Source organism: Entelurus aequoreus, linkage group LG13 (genome assembly GCF_033978785.1).
Source record: "Entelurus aequoreus isolate RoL-2023_Sb linkage group LG13, RoL_Eaeq_v1.1, whole genome shotgun sequence".
NCBI classification, from domain to species: domain Eukaryota; kingdom Metazoa; phylum Chordata; class Actinopteri; order Syngnathiformes; family Syngnathidae; genus Entelurus; species Entelurus aequoreus.
In genome coordinates, this window is record NC_084743.1 from 13,098,545 (window position 1) to 13,116,675 (window position 18,131).

General features: G+C 39.7%; 1 protein-coding gene across 3 annotated transcripts in view; it reads left to right on the forward strand.

Moving 5' to 3' along the window:
- The window catches only part of ranbp2 (RAN binding protein 2), a 54,624-nt gene that overhangs the window by 25,626 nt on the left and 10,867 nt on the right, over positions 1-18,131 (forward strand). The window contains exons 14-26 of one of the 3 annotated variants that reach the window (XM_062067471.1): positions 767-904; positions 2,028-2,159; positions 2,959-3,180; positions 3,263-3,346; positions 5,050-5,191; positions 5,340-5,434; positions 5,499-9,708; positions 13,033-13,206; positions 14,991-15,077; positions 15,200-15,375; positions 16,917-17,594; positions 17,658-17,673; positions 17,844-17,933. In XM_062067471.1, the coding sequence (XP_061923455.1) occupies positions 767-904; positions 2,028-2,159; positions 2,959-3,180; positions 3,263-3,346; positions 5,050-5,191; positions 5,340-5,434; positions 5,499-9,708; positions 13,033-13,206; positions 14,991-15,077; positions 15,200-15,375; positions 16,917-17,594; positions 17,658-17,673; positions 17,844-17,933 (6,244 nt within the window). Of the gene's footprint in view, positions 1-766; positions 905-2,027; positions 2,160-2,958; positions 3,181-3,262; positions 3,347-5,049; positions 5,192-5,339; positions 5,435-5,498; positions 9,709-13,032; positions 13,207-14,990; positions 15,078-15,199; positions 15,376-16,916; positions 17,674-17,843; positions 17,934-18,131 lie in introns of all 3 variants that reach the window. The other 2 variants (XM_062067469.1, XM_062067470.1) reach the window with 2 other exon arrangements.

Below are 18,131 nucleotides of genomic sequence, written 5' to 3' on the forward strand. Positions count from 1 at the left end.
TTACCTGAGATACTAAGTATGTCATTATTATGCCACATGCTGACATATGTTCAACTCATTATGCTTAATTTATTACAGCATTTGGGAAGCCTGTAGTTGATTTTTATTATGTAAATGTTATATTTTTATCAACATTTGATAGCAGGGACCCTGCCATTCAAAACTAGGCTGCTACATTACTAATGATTAATGTAACTATAGCTGAAAAAATAGAACAATAGCAATAGGAGAGACTATTCATCCCCGAACACCATGGTGTTCATGTAGGCTTTATGATGCAGTTACTTTATTATATCAACTATCAGAGACAGAAACTCTTCATTTAACATAATGTCCTTTTTTGCTGCTTCAACACAGAAAAAGGTATAGTGAACTATCTTAGTTTTTAACTGTAGGTCAATAATGCTTGTCTTTCTCTCAGACAGACAGGGCTTTGCTGTCCGTAACACACACACACACACACGCTCGCACGCACACACACTGAACAGTGAGCTAACGTTACGCTAAAAGCTAATTAGCCTTCACCTCAAGGACTGCGAGCGAGCTGAGTTGCCGCTTATATTTCTAGAACGTCAACGGGCTCAGAGTGATGTTACTAGTAGTTGTTTATTCTTAAACGGTCAAAAACACTCACCATAAATACAGGGAAAAATGTACAAGTGATACATGTAATTGGTATCGGGCAATTTCACTCATGGAAGATCGGATTTGGCAGCACAAAACCTTGATGGGAACATCCCTAATTAAAAACTGTGCTACTTTCCAGATCTCCTCTGTGAAGGGCTGTCAAGAGGAAGCCAACGTTGCATATGCAACTCTCCTTGACATCGAAGGCAAGACAGAGGAGGCCATCGCAACTTTGGAGTCAGTCAACAACATGGCATCTGTCTGGCATTTGGCTCAGGTTGGTCAGTTGGTTTAAAATATGTGGGTAAACTTAAATGTTCTTTCATAAATGATGAGTCAAATAGACGGTATACAGAATATCCAACGTGGTGTATCATTACAGCATCAAATCAGCCTATTTTTGTCTTTTAATGCTATGGTGGTTGTTTCCATTATTTTCACTTTGCTTCATCACACTCAAGTCTGCTGCCTTCTTTAATATTCAACAATGTCAAATCCTAATAGAATTTGGATGACATTAAGTCAATAATAAAGCTAAATATGTTCTGGTTAAAAAATGACTCCATATGCTCTACGCCTCACAAGTGTTAGCATATCAGAGTTATTGTGTAGTAATATATGGGAAAATAATTACAAAAGTACACTCCCGATACAAACGAGGTCAGTTAGAATAATACAATCGTTGGATATAGAGAAGCCATTTTTATTTATTGAATCAAAAATATTGAAATTCCATGATTTGGTGCATTTGCAAACAGCTAAAATGATGTACAAAGCAAACTGTAACCTGCTACCTGAGAATGAACAATTCTTCTCAACAAAAGGAAAGCGAAAAGTCTAATTTTAAACATTTGTATGCACATACAGCACTTAAGACCTTTAGCATATCAGTACAGTATGTGTTATCAAGTTATGGAATGGATTAAGCAAATAAATCAAACAATCTACGAATATAATCCAGTTTAAGAAACTGATCAAGTTTTACAAAGTACAAAGAGGAAGAATCCTGATAAACACCTTGAACATTATTAAAAAATTAGATCATTTTATTCATTTCATAATGTGAACCATAAATTACTTTACTATTTACCTATGAGAACCTTATTTATTTTTTATTTGGTTATTCGTCAGTATATTTATTTGCTAATTCACTGCTGTGTTACAGATCGAATATAAACAAATGTGTTAGAAATTGCTATGACAAGAAAAGGGGTAGTATTAAATAAGCTCTGTTTCCTCCTCCTCCCTTTTGGACATGCTGATATAATAGAAAACATGGAAATATGTGATGTATGATATTGTAATCTCAATACATGTTCAAAATAAACTTGCACTATAACCACAACACCTATATCTATTTAACTTTCTGTCAAAATGTTGTTTTTCCCTCTTCTGAATAGATATACCAGCGGTTGTCTGAGGAGGCCAGTAATGGAGTTGAGGAGACCCAGGACAGGTGCATCGCTTTTCTGAAGAAATTCAGGCTCTACCTCTCTAAGATATACAATGCCAACGCGGATGAAGTTGAAAAAGTAATTTTTTTTCTTCCTTTTTTGTCACAAGTCATTTTTGAATCTGTTCCAATAGTTTTTAAATGAATACAATACATGTTTTATGATAAGTTTGGAATACCGTATTTTTCGGAGTATAAATCGCTCCGGAGTATATGTCGCACCGGCCGAAAATGCGTAATAAAGAAGGAAAAAAACATATATAAGTCGCACTGGAGTATAAGTCGCATTTTTGGGGGAAATTTATTTGATAAAACCCAACACCAAGAATAGACATTTAAAAGGCAATTTAAAATAAATAAAGAATAGTGAACAACAGGCTGAATAAGTGTACGTCATATGAAGCATAAATAACCAACTGAGAACGTGTCTGGTATGTTAACGTAACATATTATGGTAAGAGTCATTCAAATAACTATAACATATAGAACATGCTATACGTTTACCTAACAATATGTCACTCCTAATCGCTAAATACCATGAGATCTTATACGTCTAGTCTCTTACGTAAATGAGCTAAATAATATTATTTGATATTTTACGGTAATGTGTTAATAATTTCACACAAGTCGCTCCTGAGTATAAGTCGCACCCCCGGCCAAACTGAAAAAAACTGCGCCTTTATAGTCCGAAAAATACGGTAAACTAAGCTTATTTAAACTAACCGTTGTATGCTTGTTAGTGTTACATTGTTAATTGTTGTATTTCAAAGATCACATTTTACAGTTTAATTGTAGTGTATTGAGACTTGTAACATGTTACATTAAAAAAAAGATTACTCCAAAAGGTTGTAAAACATTTACTGTGTTTTCTATCCTAGCTTCCAGTGTCCATGGAGGAAGTTGTGGACCTCCTTAATGATGTGAACCAGCAACTCGCAGACAATGGTGGGGATGAAGACGAGGAAAAGAATGGTGGTCACGGTGGACTACCCCATTCAAGTCCTGCTCGTCCCACAGACACAAGAGGCACCATATCCCATATTACGTTTTCCACTCCGTCCCCAAACAAAAGCATTGTCTCTCCTTCCAAAAGACACCTGGTAAGCTTTGGTTATTTATCACCAAACTGAAAACTACCTGAAATTCTTACCTGATTAAAAATGAAACCTTTTCGTTCCACAGATTTCTCCAAAGACACCACCTCACTGGGTGGAGGACCAGAAAAGTCTCCTCCAAATGCTGTGTCAGCAAGTTGAAGCCCTTAAGGTCAGCATACAAGATTTCACACATTTTACATTACAAGAGCAGACTCATTTTCGAGATATTTTCTTACATTAAACTTGCAAACAGTTACATACATAATTTAGACTGATTCCATTAGTCTGATGACATAGGTTGTAAGTGTTCTCCTTGCTGTTACTATGACAAGCTTTATAACATTCTAGCTATCTTTCCACTAATGATGCATTCAACTTGATATCAATTATTTCTATGGCTGTCACCTCTCAGTCCTAGCTGTCTATTGTTAGGGATGGATACGATACACGGTAATTATGTTAGTAATTCAATTAATTCTTTGGTAAAGTAATAAGTAACTAGTTAATTACTTGTTCAAAGTAATTTTCAGAACACTGGTAATAAGTACAATACTTTAAACAATTGGGCTACAAGCTGTAGTGGGCTAGCCACATTCACCGTATGGAGAGGTAACTACCTAAGAGACTGCTCTACGGCGACCTGTCAACAGGATAGCGCTCGATCTGTCGAGTGAAGAAGAGATACAAAGACACGCTGAAGGAGGCTCTTAAGCTCTGTAGTATTCACCACTCCTTCTAGGGAGTGATTGGTGATCTCGTGTAAAATCTGGAGTGGCATACTACGGAAAAAGTCGCATCGAGGAAAAGGAAGATAGACGGCAACAAAGGAAAGATCGGTCAAGCTTTACTTCCCAGTCTGTTTCTGCATCCCCATGCCCGCTCTGCAACAGACTCTTTCAAACTAAGATCAGTCTCATCAGTCATCTGCACGCCCACCCCACACTGACCAGAAGTCGTGGCCATCTTTGCTAGCTGAGGACAAACATCATCATCACTTTTAACAGGGTTGTCTCTCCCGATATGATGCCTATATCGGACCCTAAGTATTTAGGAAAATAAGGTTAAATCTTTGTTTACCGTATTTTTCGGACTATAAGTCAGTTTTTCCATAGTTTGGACGGGTGTGCGACTTATGTGTGAAATTATTAACACATTATCGTAAAATATCAAATATTATTTAGCTAATTCACGTAAGAGACTAGACGTATAAGATTTCATGGGATTTAGCGATTAGGAGTGACAGATTGTTTGGTAAACGTATAGCATGTTCTATATGTTATAATTATTTGAATGACTCTTACCATAATATGTTACGTTAACATACCAGGCACGTTCTCAGTTGGTTATTTATGCCTCATATAACGTACACTTATTCAGCCTGTTGTTCACTATTCTTTATTTATTTTAAATTGCCTTTCAAATGTCTATTCTTGGTGTTGGGTTTTATCAAATACATTTCCCCAAAAACTGCGACTTATATGTTTTTTTCCTTTTTTATTATGCATTTTCGGCCGGTGCGACTTATATTCCGGAGCGATTTATACTCCGAAAAATACGGTACTCAATTTGTTTCCCTAAGATATGCAAAGAGGCTAAAAATGTGTTGTATCCGATCATCACTCGATTATCTGAACAAACTAATCGATAGATTACTCTTATTACTACAATAATCAACGGCTGCCTCCCCAATAACGCTGGAGAAGAGACTCCTGTTAAAATACAGCTTCAGTGGATGTCATTTCTTATGAGTGGGTCAAAGAAAGGCACATTATAAATGTGACCTTTTTTCCATTTTAATGAAAAAGCAGTGGTTAATATCAGGAATATCTCAATCAAATTGAGTCATTAAATACCTGGTTTCTCTTGTTTCAGAATGAAGTTCATGACCTGAGACATAACTCTACAGGAAGTGTGGGATCCCCTCATCACAAAATGTATGGTGAGAGTTATGGCGCTGAAGGACTACAGGAATCTTTCACACCTGTGCAACCCTTCCATGGGGCCCCCTTAACAGGTTAGTATTCGCTTTCGCTCTGTCTGTTTCTCGTTCTCTCTCTCTCAATACTTCGTCGGATATAATTCTTACAGTATTGTATTATGTCTTGATATTGACATCAGAAAAGATGGTTGATGATACATTCCTCTTGTGTGTGTTGTTTAAGTTGCCACTACAGCTCCTTCCGTGTACTACAATCAGTCTCCAGCCTACAACTCACAGTACCTCCTACGCACAGCAGCAAATGTAACCCCCACAAAGGTAAACTAATCTTTGTGAAATCACAAAAAGGAGCCGTGCTGACAATTATTTTCCCTTTTTACAGGGCCCAATGTTCAATATGAACCGTATGCCACCTCAACAGCACATGTATGCCTATCAGCCACCAACCCATACTCCTCCAATGCAAACTGCTCCAGCCTGCATATACCCTCCTCAAGAACAGGCCTTTGGTGCGCCACGTCGATTTGAATCACCAGCAACAAGCCTTCTGTCCCCATATAGTGAAGAATATTATGGGCAGAGTGTAACTCAACAAACCACCAACCCTCCTCTGCCCGAACCTGGTTATTTCACCAAACCATCTGTCGTCCCGCCTCAGCCACAAAAAAGCTTTGAGGGGAAATCTGTGGAGCTTGGAAAACTCTCATTTAGCCAGCAGACACCTGCTGAAGGACCTAAAGGACCTAGTTTTGGAACAAGCACAGTTTCTCAACCAACAGCTGCCTTTAAATTTAATTCCAACTTTAAATCCAAAGATGGCGATTTCACTTTCCCAACATCCCAAGCTAAGCACAGTGAAAGTTTACTCGGTCTTCTCACGTCTGACATCCCTACCAAGACTGATAATTTGCCAGAAAAGCCTCCTACTGCTCAAGAGCAGACCTCAAACCAAGCAAGTATCTTCACTTTTGGCAATAAAAAAATGTCTGGCTTCTCATTTGCTGATGCAGTACAAAACAGTCCTGGAAGTCTGTTTGGAAAAGTGGAGCAGCCATTTAAATTTGGAGATGTTGCCAAGCCAGTATTTGGTGATGCCAAGTCTGCTGCCGAAGAAGAAAGTGCAGCAAATAGTGACAATGACAGCACTCATGCTGAGGAGGAGGACGACGAGGAAGAGGATGATGATGGTCCTCACTTTGAACCCATTGTACCCCTTCCTGATAAAGTCGATGTGAAAACGGGTGAGGAAGATGAGGAGGAGTTATTTTGCAACAGAGCAAAGCTCTACCGATTTGACACGGCGACAAAAGAATGGAAGGAACGCGGCGTCGGCAATGTTAAAATCTTGCAACATAGCATTACGAAGAAGGTTCGACTCCTAATGAGACGGGAGCAGATCTTCAAGATATGTGCAAATCACTACATCACCACTGACATGTTACTGAAACCTAATGCTGGTTCTGATAAATCATGGGCATGGAATGCCATTGACTACGCAGATGAAGAACCGAAGCCCGAGCAACTAGCCATCCGTTTCAAATCCGTAGATGAGGCATCATTTTTTAAGACAAAATTTGAAGAAGCCCAGAGCATTGTGGAGAAATCCCAAGAAAATCAGGTTCAACAAGAGAAGAAAGCAGAGGGTTTAATACCTTCTAAGCCTTTTGAAACTCTTGCGGAAAAATTTGCAATGAAAGAAGGAGAGTGGGATTGCACTGAATGCTTTGTGAGAAATAAATCAGGGACTGATCGGTGCTCTTCTTGTCAAAGTGACAATCCCAGTTATTCCTCAAAACCAGACATTCGTGCTGAGAAGGACATCAAAGTCACTCCCTTTGCTTTTAAATTTGGGACAGATGAACCGAAAACCAGTCACTCTGGTCCCACCTTTTCTGGATTTGGTGCTTTTGGAAATTCTTCCTCTTCGTCTTTTACATTTGGTACAAATTCTGCCAAACCTGTTGACACACAAAACAGTGCTTTTGGTTCTGGCTTTGGCAGTCCGCTAGGGAAGAAAGGAGAGCAGTTGGTTTGTGATTCATCTTCTACGACAAACGAGGTCTCTGATGACAGTTGTGTTTCTTGTGAAGCTTCTCAAGGTTCACCTAAAACAACTTCCACTGAACAAAATGCACCTCCCACAGTCGTCTTACCTGGTGGCAAAATCTCAGAATCTTTTGTGAGTACCGGGTTTGGTAACCAATTTGGAAATAAACCAGATCAGTGGGAGTGTGGTGAGTGTTATATAAGAAATGAAGCTAGTGCAAACAAATGTGTTGCCTGTCAGGCACCAAATCCGACCGCTAAAAGCACAGTCAGTGCTACTCCATCAGCTTCTAGCTTTAACTTTGGAGTAAAGACATCATCAAGCCAGCCTACTGGAACACCTTTCGGAACAGGCCAATCATTTCAGTTTGGTCAAAGCAAAGTTGAAACTTCAGCATCTTCTTTTAAATTTGAGATTCCCCAGTCCAACTCAAGTACCACTAGTTCTTCTGGCTTCTCTTTCTCATTGCCCATTTCTTCAGGTGGCTTTAAATTTGGAATTCAAGGCCCTGCAAACGATATTTCACCAACTACTAACTCAACCTCCACTGATCAGATTGTGTCATCAGGTTCCGCCTCCAGCTTTCTTAAAAGCATTGCTGATAAACACAAGGAGAAAGAAAATGCTTTTACCTCTGACGAAAAGGGCCATCAAGAGCCTGAGCCAAATCCATTAATATCTGGTAAAACTGATTCCTTTAGTTTTGCAGACCTGGCAGTATCATCTGAAGGAAACTTCCAGTTTGGCCTGGATGACCCTGATTTCAAAGGTTTCTGTGGTGCCGGTCAGCAGGTTTTCTCATCCTTTCAGGCCACACCCACAAAGACAAATGCCTCAAGTGAGCAGGTAGACGACGACATGTATAAAACTGAAGAAAATGACAATATTCAGTTTGAACCAGTCGTTCAAATGCCTGAGAAAGTTGACCTCGTAACGGGGGAGGAAGACGAAGAGGTCCTTTACTCACATCGTGTCAAACTGTTTAGATTTGATACAGACACTGGTCAGTGGAAAGAGCGTGGGGTAGGGATCCTCAAATTCTTAAAGAACAACAGTAATGGTCGGCTTAGAGTTTTGATGAGAAGAGAGCAAGTTCTGAAGGTGTGTGCCAACCACTGGATTACGACCACCATGAATCTTAAACCACTAGCAGGCTCAGACAAGGCATGGATGTGGCTGGCCAACGATTTCTCTGATGGAGATGCGAGACTTGAACAATTGGCTGCCAAGTTCAAAAGCCCCGAACTTGCTGTGGAATTTAAAGATAAGTTTGAAGAATGTCAGAGACTCCTCTTGGACATCCCCTTACAAACTCCCCACAAGCTCTTTGACACAGGCAAAACTGCACATTTGATTCAGAAAGCCGAGGAAATGAAATCCGGTTTTAAGGGCATGAAATCCATTTTTACAGATGACAAAACAAAAATCAAAGATTACAGCCAGGTAGAAATTCCAGCATCCTCTAAAATGACTAGTCTATTAATCAAGCCTCACAGTGAAACAACTGGCCCTACTTTAGAGTGGGATAACTATGATCTAAGAGAAGAGGCTCTTGATGACACAGCTGACTCATCAGTCTACGCTTCTCCACTCACTAGTAGCCCATTGAGAAAGAACCTTTTCCGATTTGGAGAGTCCACGGGTGGCTTCAACTTCAGTTTTCAACCTGGGATGAGCCCTGCAAAGTCTCCTGCTATGCTTAATCAGAGCAGAACCTCAGTTGGTACTGACGATGAGCAAGATGCTACCCAGGATGAGGAGCGAGACAGCCTGTACTTTGAACCTGTAGTTCCCCTGCCTGATTTGGTTGATATTTCCACCGGAGAAGAAGACGAACAAGTAGTATTCAGTCACAGAGCCAAACTGTATCGATATGATAAAGAAGCGAGTCAGTGGAAAGAGAGAGGTATCGGAGATATCAAAATCTTACAAAATTATAACACGAAACGGGTAAGGTTGATTATGAGGCGGGACCAGGTTCTTAAGATTTGTGCTAACCAATGGCTCACAGAAACCATGAAGCTAGAACCAATGAAGGGTGCAGAGAAGGCCTGGGTGTGGAGTGCATTGGACTTTGCTGAAGAAGGAGAGGGAAAAGTTGAACAGTTGGCCGTGAGATTCAAATTGCAAGAAACCGCAAACACATTTAAGCAGATTTTTGACGCGGCCAAGATCGCTCAGGAGGAAGCAGAACTTATGATCCCTGTATCATCCATCACATCACTGGACAGTGGAGACTCTTTAAAATCTGCTACTGTTGTCTGTGGGAAGGCAGCAATTGCTATTTTGGAAGAGACCACGAAGGATCGAAGTGAATTCTCATGTAATGAGAAACCATCTCCATCCCAAAGTCCAGTCAACCCCACCAAATCAGTGATGTCACCCCCCAAATTCGTGTTTGGCTCTGATGGCCTTCAGAAGATCTTTGGAAGTCCAAAATCTCCCTCCGAGAGCGGTGACTGTGAATCCAACTTAAAAGCTAAAGATTCTGGACATCCTTCTAAGGGGGCTGCTGCATCAACTGCATTCAAAATTCCACAAAAAGGTAACCAAAATTGCAATATTTCCACAATATTTATAGAATTGTCCTTCTTTTAGGAAAGGGTAGCATTCATTTCTCCACCACAGTTAAGCTTTGAAATATGTACGTATTAGTAAAGATGTAAGGGAAAATTACACACATTGCTTACACACGACATAATTGAGAGATTTGAAAGAATGGCGATGCATTTCTTCAGTAAATGTCCTATAACCTAAAACTGTGCCAATAAGTTGTGTTCCGTGAATCCTTCCAAAAATGTTTCATCCTCTGTTGCATCTCAAATCACTTCCATGTTGTCAGCAGCCAAGTCTCATCAAGGTTCTTGCAGGTTTATCTGCTCAATCTTGTCAAAGGTCTTGCAAGTCCTGACCTATTCTTGCTTTATCGTGTCAACAAGGCAGTCATGGGTCAATCTACATATACCAAAGAACTGCATTTGGCCACATTTTAGCTTTATCAAGAACGCAAACATTTTGGATAAGATGTTCGTTCTGTTGCTTTTAAGTACACCAGCAGCGCAGCTAACCTAAGTACTCACTCAATACTCAATAGCACAACACAATATTTATAAATGGTTGATTTATATAGGTTAGTAAGTTAAAGTTTTGTACCTGACAAGTTTCGGCTATCTTGCTTCTGCAGCCTTCATCAGAGGTGTCAATGGTTGATTTATAAATCAACCATTTATAAATACACATTAGTAGGCTAAATTAACCTCTTCAACATACAACACAATATTATTTGCATTTTATCATATTAAACTGTTTTGTACTAACTTATGTCAAATCAAATGGCAGACTATATTTTCAGATCAGTATCGCATCGACCTTAGTGATGGAAATACACATCCTTACTTTGTGGAAATATTTCCTAATTTCCGCAAACCTCTCATTCAGTTCTATAAGCCAATATAAACATATTTTCTACTCAATTCACAGTCACACACACACACTCATTTTTTTGGCCTTTTTGAAAAAGGATATTGACCTTCCCAATTAGTTATGTTAACACAACAACCCATCATTCTTTAGGACCGGATTTTAGGCTTTTCAAAGATAACCCAATGGCCTTTTGGACGAGCACATCAAGCACCCAATTTGAAAGTACAGGTACTCCAATCACTGCTGTGTGTGTTAACACTTCTCAGCCGTCAGTTGGCTGGTAGATACAGTGAGCAAGAAATAACCTGGATGCACGGAGTGAGAAATGGTGAAACTAATGTGCTGCCATGTTTATCTATAAAAATGTTACTTAACACTTGAAATTGTAATCCTGTAACATTTTTATATATAAACTACTCTCATAAATGTATGCATATTCATCCTTTTGGTGAAAGTTCAGGGAAAAAACTAAATTCTTGCCATTCTGCTCCAAACAGCACATTGTGCTAAAGTACTTAAACATTGACACTCTGGAAACATCCTGAAGTTTCACCCAAAATCTGTATACATCCCTAACATTTTGTGAGTATTCTATGTACAGTGGTAACACTAACATTGGCTAATTTAGAGTTAAAACATGTTAAATGTGCAAACAAACCAAATGTAATTATTGTAATGTGATAGTTTTGTTAATATGTAGTTCATTTAGAATCTGAAGCTGTGTATCAAAAATACATTAGTACCAAGATGACTTACAAAGATAATGTTGGTCACCAACTCAAAGTTAAGTGTTGCCTAAGTGTAGAGCACTGATGATATTCCTTCAGAGGAGTGAATGCACTGCAACTCACACTTTAGTGCAGAAAGTGAAGTGTGAAATGCAATATTCAGTCTAGTGTAGCCTTTGCTGTGGGCTTACCAGCAATTGTTCATAGAGTTGGGGGTATTTACTAGAGATCGACCGATAAGGATTTATCAGGACCGATACCGATTAGTAGTAGTCAAGTTAACCGATATTTGGAGCCAATATTTATTTTCGGTAAAAGTTTTTTTTAAACATTAATAGTCTGTCAGTAAACAAACAGCTGGATAAGGCTGAGTTGTTTTTTTAACATTAATTTTTAGGAAACGTCAGACTAGTGGCAACTTTTTTTATGCTGTATGGGATGTGTCTATGCAATAACTCGCCATCTACTCAATTTTATATCAGTTTGATTTCATACAGTCTTAAGGTTTCCTCGTGAGGCACCCTGAAATTTTGTGAACATTGAACTAAAACCAATTATGGGCTCCTTTTATGTAGATTATGGTTGTTGTTGTTTTTCAAGCTGGCTGACATAATTTCTTCCTGGATGTGACAAAGTAGTTGAATGTGAGCTGCTGCCTGCTGGTCTTCACTTGTATAGTAAGTTTCCTATTTGTCAAGATAGGAAGTTTGGATTTTTGGCGGATACAGCTTTTCTGTCGTCCTTATGTCCATCCGTCTCTGTCGCGTTATTTGATTGAATCACGGACCATGAAACTGTGCGCTCCTTTAATGAGCTCACGCTGCGATTTTTGCGGACGGAAACTTGTCGAGCGACTCGAAAACAAACAAAACGAGACCAAGAAGTCACCAGGAAAGGAGGACAGAAAATGGATATTCTGTTAAATGGGAAGTTTTGACAGGTAATCAGAAAAGACGTGCTGCAGGCGAGTAGCACTGCAAGAAGGAGAGAAGGGCGTACGAGCGCCGTGGTCCAGCAGACCAGAGAACATTTGCTCGGTCACATATCAAAAGCTATTTGGGGGGAATTATTATTATTGACAGAATAATGTTTATTCTTCAATTATAAAATGGGCAGAAAAATTACTTTTCTCATGCAGCCTAAACGGGCTAGTGCTTCAGCAATGCTTATTACTTATCTGCCTCTCTAATTATTTCTTAAATTACTACATATTGGTATATTATGTGTTTATACTGTATCTGCTGTTAAAAAAATGTTGATACTGATATGTCTAAACGTCAAATATCGGCCAGGTCGATCTCTAGTATATACACTGTCGTAGTGTGGTATTACACACTTTTGAGTGTGCATGGATATAAAGAGTCACAGGGCTTCAGGTAAAAGGAGGAACATGTTGCTAAACTGGGCTACATTCAATGTGTCAAATACACCATTTGGTAGCGCTGTGTATTAAATCACAGTTTAACACTACAAGTTTACAGATTGACTTCATATTTCAAGAATCACCACTGAATTTGGTACACCGAATATTTGTGTAACATTTGATTTAGGATGCAAGTAAGGACTCAACTAACAACTGGTCACATCAGTAAACTGGATGCATGCTGTTCATATTTGCTGTGCAAAACTAACACTTTAATTGGAGTCAGATTGTTGGAAGGATTAATTTTCAGCAGCAATCACTAATATAATCTTTCTTCAATATGTAATTGTCACAGGGGCTCAACAAGCAGGAGTCAAAGCCGAGTCAGATGAGGACTCTGAACTGGAGGTTGTGTATGTCAGGGAGCCAACTGCTGAACAAGCTGCTTTAGCCCGGAAATTACTGCTGCCGCTCACCTTTTTCTGCTACCAGAATGAACCAGGCTACACCAGTGACAATCAACCTGATGGTGAGATCCCGTTTATGTCTGGAGTGATTTGGCCGGCAAGATAAACACTGACCAATAGGTCTTTTGATTGATTGATTGGGAAGTTTATTGACATCTTAAAGGTCAATATTCAGCAAGCAAAAGGTGGACCAAGTATATGTATGTGGTCTCATTTGACTGCAATAGGACACTATTGGTCTGTGTAATAGGTGTTAGTGGGCATTCATTGGTGCAGTATAGATCTGCACGGTTGTGGGAAGAAAATGTGACAATTTTCTTGCTTAGAATTGATTTTTTATTTATTTTTTTATTGCTAGTATCATTATGACCCTCTTGCCCTGATGTGGGATCTGAGCCGAGGATGTCGTTGTGGCTTGTGCAGCCCTTTGAGTCACTCGTGATTTAGGGCTTTATAAGTAAACTTTGATTGATATTAGGCTCCTCATTGCCTTGTTCTGCTTTTAAAAAACATCCAATGGTCTTTCGGGCGTGGTTTCCCTGCCATCTACTGTAATAGAAATTAATAAAAGACCAAAAAATCCTTAGTCTACAAACCAATGGCACACTTGCTATTTCAACATTGCATTCATGCACGTGATTAAGATAAGTCTAAAGAAAAATCGATGAAGTAACCCGCAAGCATCTTTGACTAAAGGTGTTTTTGTTGGTGATGTTTTGTGTTGGACCCCTGTAAGACGAGCTGACTGCTAGGACATCAGCTAATTGGGATCCTTTTAAAATAAACAAATGCTGCTCATTAAAATTGAAAGAGTTGTCATTTACAAATTAGATCACATGTTCATGTGAATCAGGATTGGCTTTTAGTTTTCACAACGTCTTGCACCGCCCTATAGAACACATTCAGTGAGTATGGAACAATTCATTTAATCAAACAATGGAATGACAAAACCAATCAGTAATCAATACATACATATGGAATGAACATCAGCTCAAACGGTGGATTCCTCTCCATACTACCGTAAATTCTGGCCCTTACAGCGAACCGGTTTTTAAGATTCACCCACCAAATTTTAGAAAAAATAAATATATTTACATATATTTGCTGCACCGGACCATAAATCGTAGATATACACTTGTATGAAAGGGTTTATGAATGTTTATTTACATACCTTATTAGTTTCCAAGCAGTAAAACAACTGAACAAACATTGTCTTGGACCCACTAGCTCCGTAAGCTAGCTCTCCAATCAGCTAAACAGGCTCAATAACTCCACGGTGACGTTTTAGTGAGTTTACGAAACTGAAACAACAGAAAATAATGCAATTTTAAGTTAATAATACTAACACAGACACTTGTAAACGTTAGCATATTAGCTAATGCTAACAACCCTTCCTTCATTACATTACAATAGCAGGAACAAATATACATGAAAACACTCCTACATACATCACACACGGGACGGTTTAGTAAGTAAGAATTATTTTAGTTATATTTTAAAACTTACAATGTTGCTTGGAGTGATGAATGAAGAATTCTTTCGAGCAGGAACACTATGGAGGAAGCCATTAAACAGGAAGTCCATTGTCGAACAAACGTGTCCAAAAGATGGTTTTCATTGCACAAACAATAACACACCTTTTCAGGGTCTCTATTTGTTGAATACAAAACATTATGGTTGTCGACGAAGAAAAATCTATAAATCAGTTGCACCGTTTTATAAGTAGCAGGGTTCAAAGCGTTGGAAAAAAGTAGAAAATACGGTATATACTGTGTATTATGTCCATAGCTTTGCTTTCATGCAGTTAAGTATTGGCACATGTCAACTTTCTTGACCTTTTGTGCAGATGACGACTACGAGTCAGCAGTCAAAGCCTTGAATGGGAAGCTCTACCCTGATCCTCCTGAAAGACAAGTGACCACATCTGACATTGGTATGGCCTCATTAGTTTGACTCCATTCTGTATATACTGTATGTAAAATTGTATCCACTTACCTGGACATGTGCAACTACGTCATTTTGCTGACATTTTGGGGCTCGTCTGATCCATTTTAGAGCCAGACTGCCAGGTGGTCTGGGAGAAAAAACCCACGCCAGAGGAGGAGGAGAAAGCCAAGAGCCTCAAGCTTCCGCCCACGTTCTTCTGTGGCCTGAGCACCACTGACAGTGACCCGGATCCTGACAAGGCTGAGGATTTTGACACAGAAGTCCTCAAAGCCCAACAGGAACTGGTATGAAATGTCTTGCAAGTTGTGACTAACACAGCACAACCTTTAAAACTGTTCTCAGGTCTGCATTAGCATGAACCTTCCTTCAGTCAGTGCACGACTAACGTATCTACATTTCAAAAGCAGGGCCTTTAAATGATGAGAATGAGCGTTCACTATTCCACCCATAAAGCACTATAAAAACATCTACCAACCACCAACAATACCCCATTTACATTTCGTGACCTGAATATTAACCAAGTATTAGTGATATTATTATAAGCAAGAGCGCAGACAAACTATGAGGCACAGTGACTGATCACACAGAGCTAACTAGCTTACGCTGCTATATTGACATATTTAGCTGCTGCATCGTCTCTGAGTCTGTAAAAATGTATTCTAAATTATAAATCATGCCTCTCGCCTAGATAGTAGAACATAAACAGAAGTTGGTCAACTTTGACATCCAAATTGGACCCGGAGATGGCGAGAGAGGCAAGAAAAGTTGCTTGTTTGCGCAGCATTTTTATTGTTTTTATTTTTTTATAAATTTCGTTAACACTATGATTAATTCTTCATCTAAACGGTAAGTTATGAACATGCCAGCAGTTGACATCCCAGTGAGAGCAGACATAGTACAGTAAGTGATTGTGTAATTATTTTCGTAGATTGTATACTGTATCTTGTTTAGCACATAGCAATACTGCTACATGATGCTTAGTGTTTCAATAAAACTGCATCGGTTTCTGGATCATCATTTGTCCCAAAGTACCGGTAGTCTTTGTTGTCCCTCATGAAGTCTGACATCATTAGTAGTGTTGTTGTTGAAGGGAAAAGTGAACGTTGTGATGCTTCTGTGAAATGAATACGCCTCTGTATGCCTTAAATATATTATTTATATATTACATATTATGAATGTTTGTTACATTACATTACATATACAGTACAGGCCAAAAGTTTGGACACACCTTCTCATTCAATGTGTTTTCTTTATTTTCATGACTATTTACATTGTAGATTGTCACATCAAAACTATGAATAAACACATGTGGAGTTGTGTACTTAACAAAAAAAAGGTGAAATAACTGAAAGCATGTTTTATATGCTAGTTTCTTCAAAATAGCCACCCTTTGCTCTGATTACTGCTTTGCACACTCTTGGCATTCTTTCGATGAGCTTCAAGAGGTAGTCACCTGAAATGGTTTTCACTTCACAGGTGTGCCTTATCAGGGTTGATTAGTGGAATTTATAGCTTTATCAATGGGGTTGGGACCATTAGTTGTGCTGTGAATGAGGTGTGTCCGAACTTTTGGCCTGTACTGTATACTTAGAGCATGAATATAGAACAGTGATAGAGGCTTTTGGGTGTTTTTAGAGCGGGCGTTAGTTAGAATGCATAAAAAAGAAAAACAAGTGTGTTGTCGTCTTACATATGGATTGTGACTGATGGACATAATTCCAAAAAAGTGCTGTTCCCCTTCAAGGCCTTAAAATGTCATATTGTTGCATCTCTATTTGCATGTAATAACTGTTGTTACATGTGTTTCATTCCTGAATTACTGTAGGATTCCCAGTTGAACAAAGCTGAAGTCTCCAGTCGTCCTGCTGAAGAGCTGACGTCTGCTCCGTCGCCAAGCAGCGCAGAGGTTGTCGGCAGCACGTCCACGGCCCAGGATGACGTTTCAGAGCAGCCGACAGAAGAGCAGGCAGCTGCTCCCAGCAGCAGCGCTCCCATCGACTTGTCAACCAAGTCGAGCAGCGAGCCGGAGAGAGTCGCTGTTTCTGCTCCTGCTGCAGCTCTCACAAGCAGCGAGTCAGAGAGAGTCGCTGTTTCTGCTCCTGCTGCAGCTCTCATAAGCAGCGAGTCAGAGAGAGTCGCTGTTTCTGCTCCTGCTGCAGCTCTCATAAGCAGCGAGTCAGAGAGAGTCGCTGTTTCTGCTCCTGCTGCAGCTCTCACAAGCAGCGAGTCAGAGAGAGTCGCTGTTTCTGCTCCTGCTGCAGCTCTCACAAGCAGCGAGTCAGAGAGAGTCGCTGTTTCTGCTCCTGATGCAGCTCTCACAAGCAGCGAGTCAGAGAGAGTCGCTGTTTCTGCTCCTGCTGCAGCTCTCATAAGCAGCGAGTCAGAGAGAGTCGCTGTTTCTGCTCCTGCTGCAGCTCTCACAAGCAGCGAGTCAGAGAGAGTCGCTGTTTCTGCTCCTGATGCAGCTCTCACAAGCAGCGAGTCAGAGAGAGTCGCTGTTTCTGCTCCTGATGCAGCTCTCACAAGCAGCGAGTCAGAGAGAGTCGCTGTTTCTGCTCCTGATGCAGCTCTCACAAGTACAGGCATGTTAACATGACATCCAATTTTTAGTTGTTTAATTAAGCAACTATTTAATTGACCAATGGTTGACACTCTGTCATTGTATGTGATTATTCTTCTTTGCTGGTATTCTGCAAAGTAATGTGGTGTAAATAAATATCCTGGTAAAGACAACTTATTTTTTACTTTACAGACCCTGCCGGTTTTGGTTTCACCTCATCAGGGGCCTTCTCTTTTGCTGACCTGGCCAAAACTACAGAAGGCTATGCCTTCGGAGCAAATGGTTTGTGTTTGTTTGTGGTGTGAGTCACTTCAACTGACCATTTTCTGAATTGACTTGTTTGAAAATGGGCTGTTAAATATTGAACACCAAATGACAGCTATCACATTTTACAATGATTCTACTAGACACGTCTAACCTTCACGCCCATGCATCTACAGTACGCTAACTTTCCAACCTCTTTTATGTCCCACCATCTTA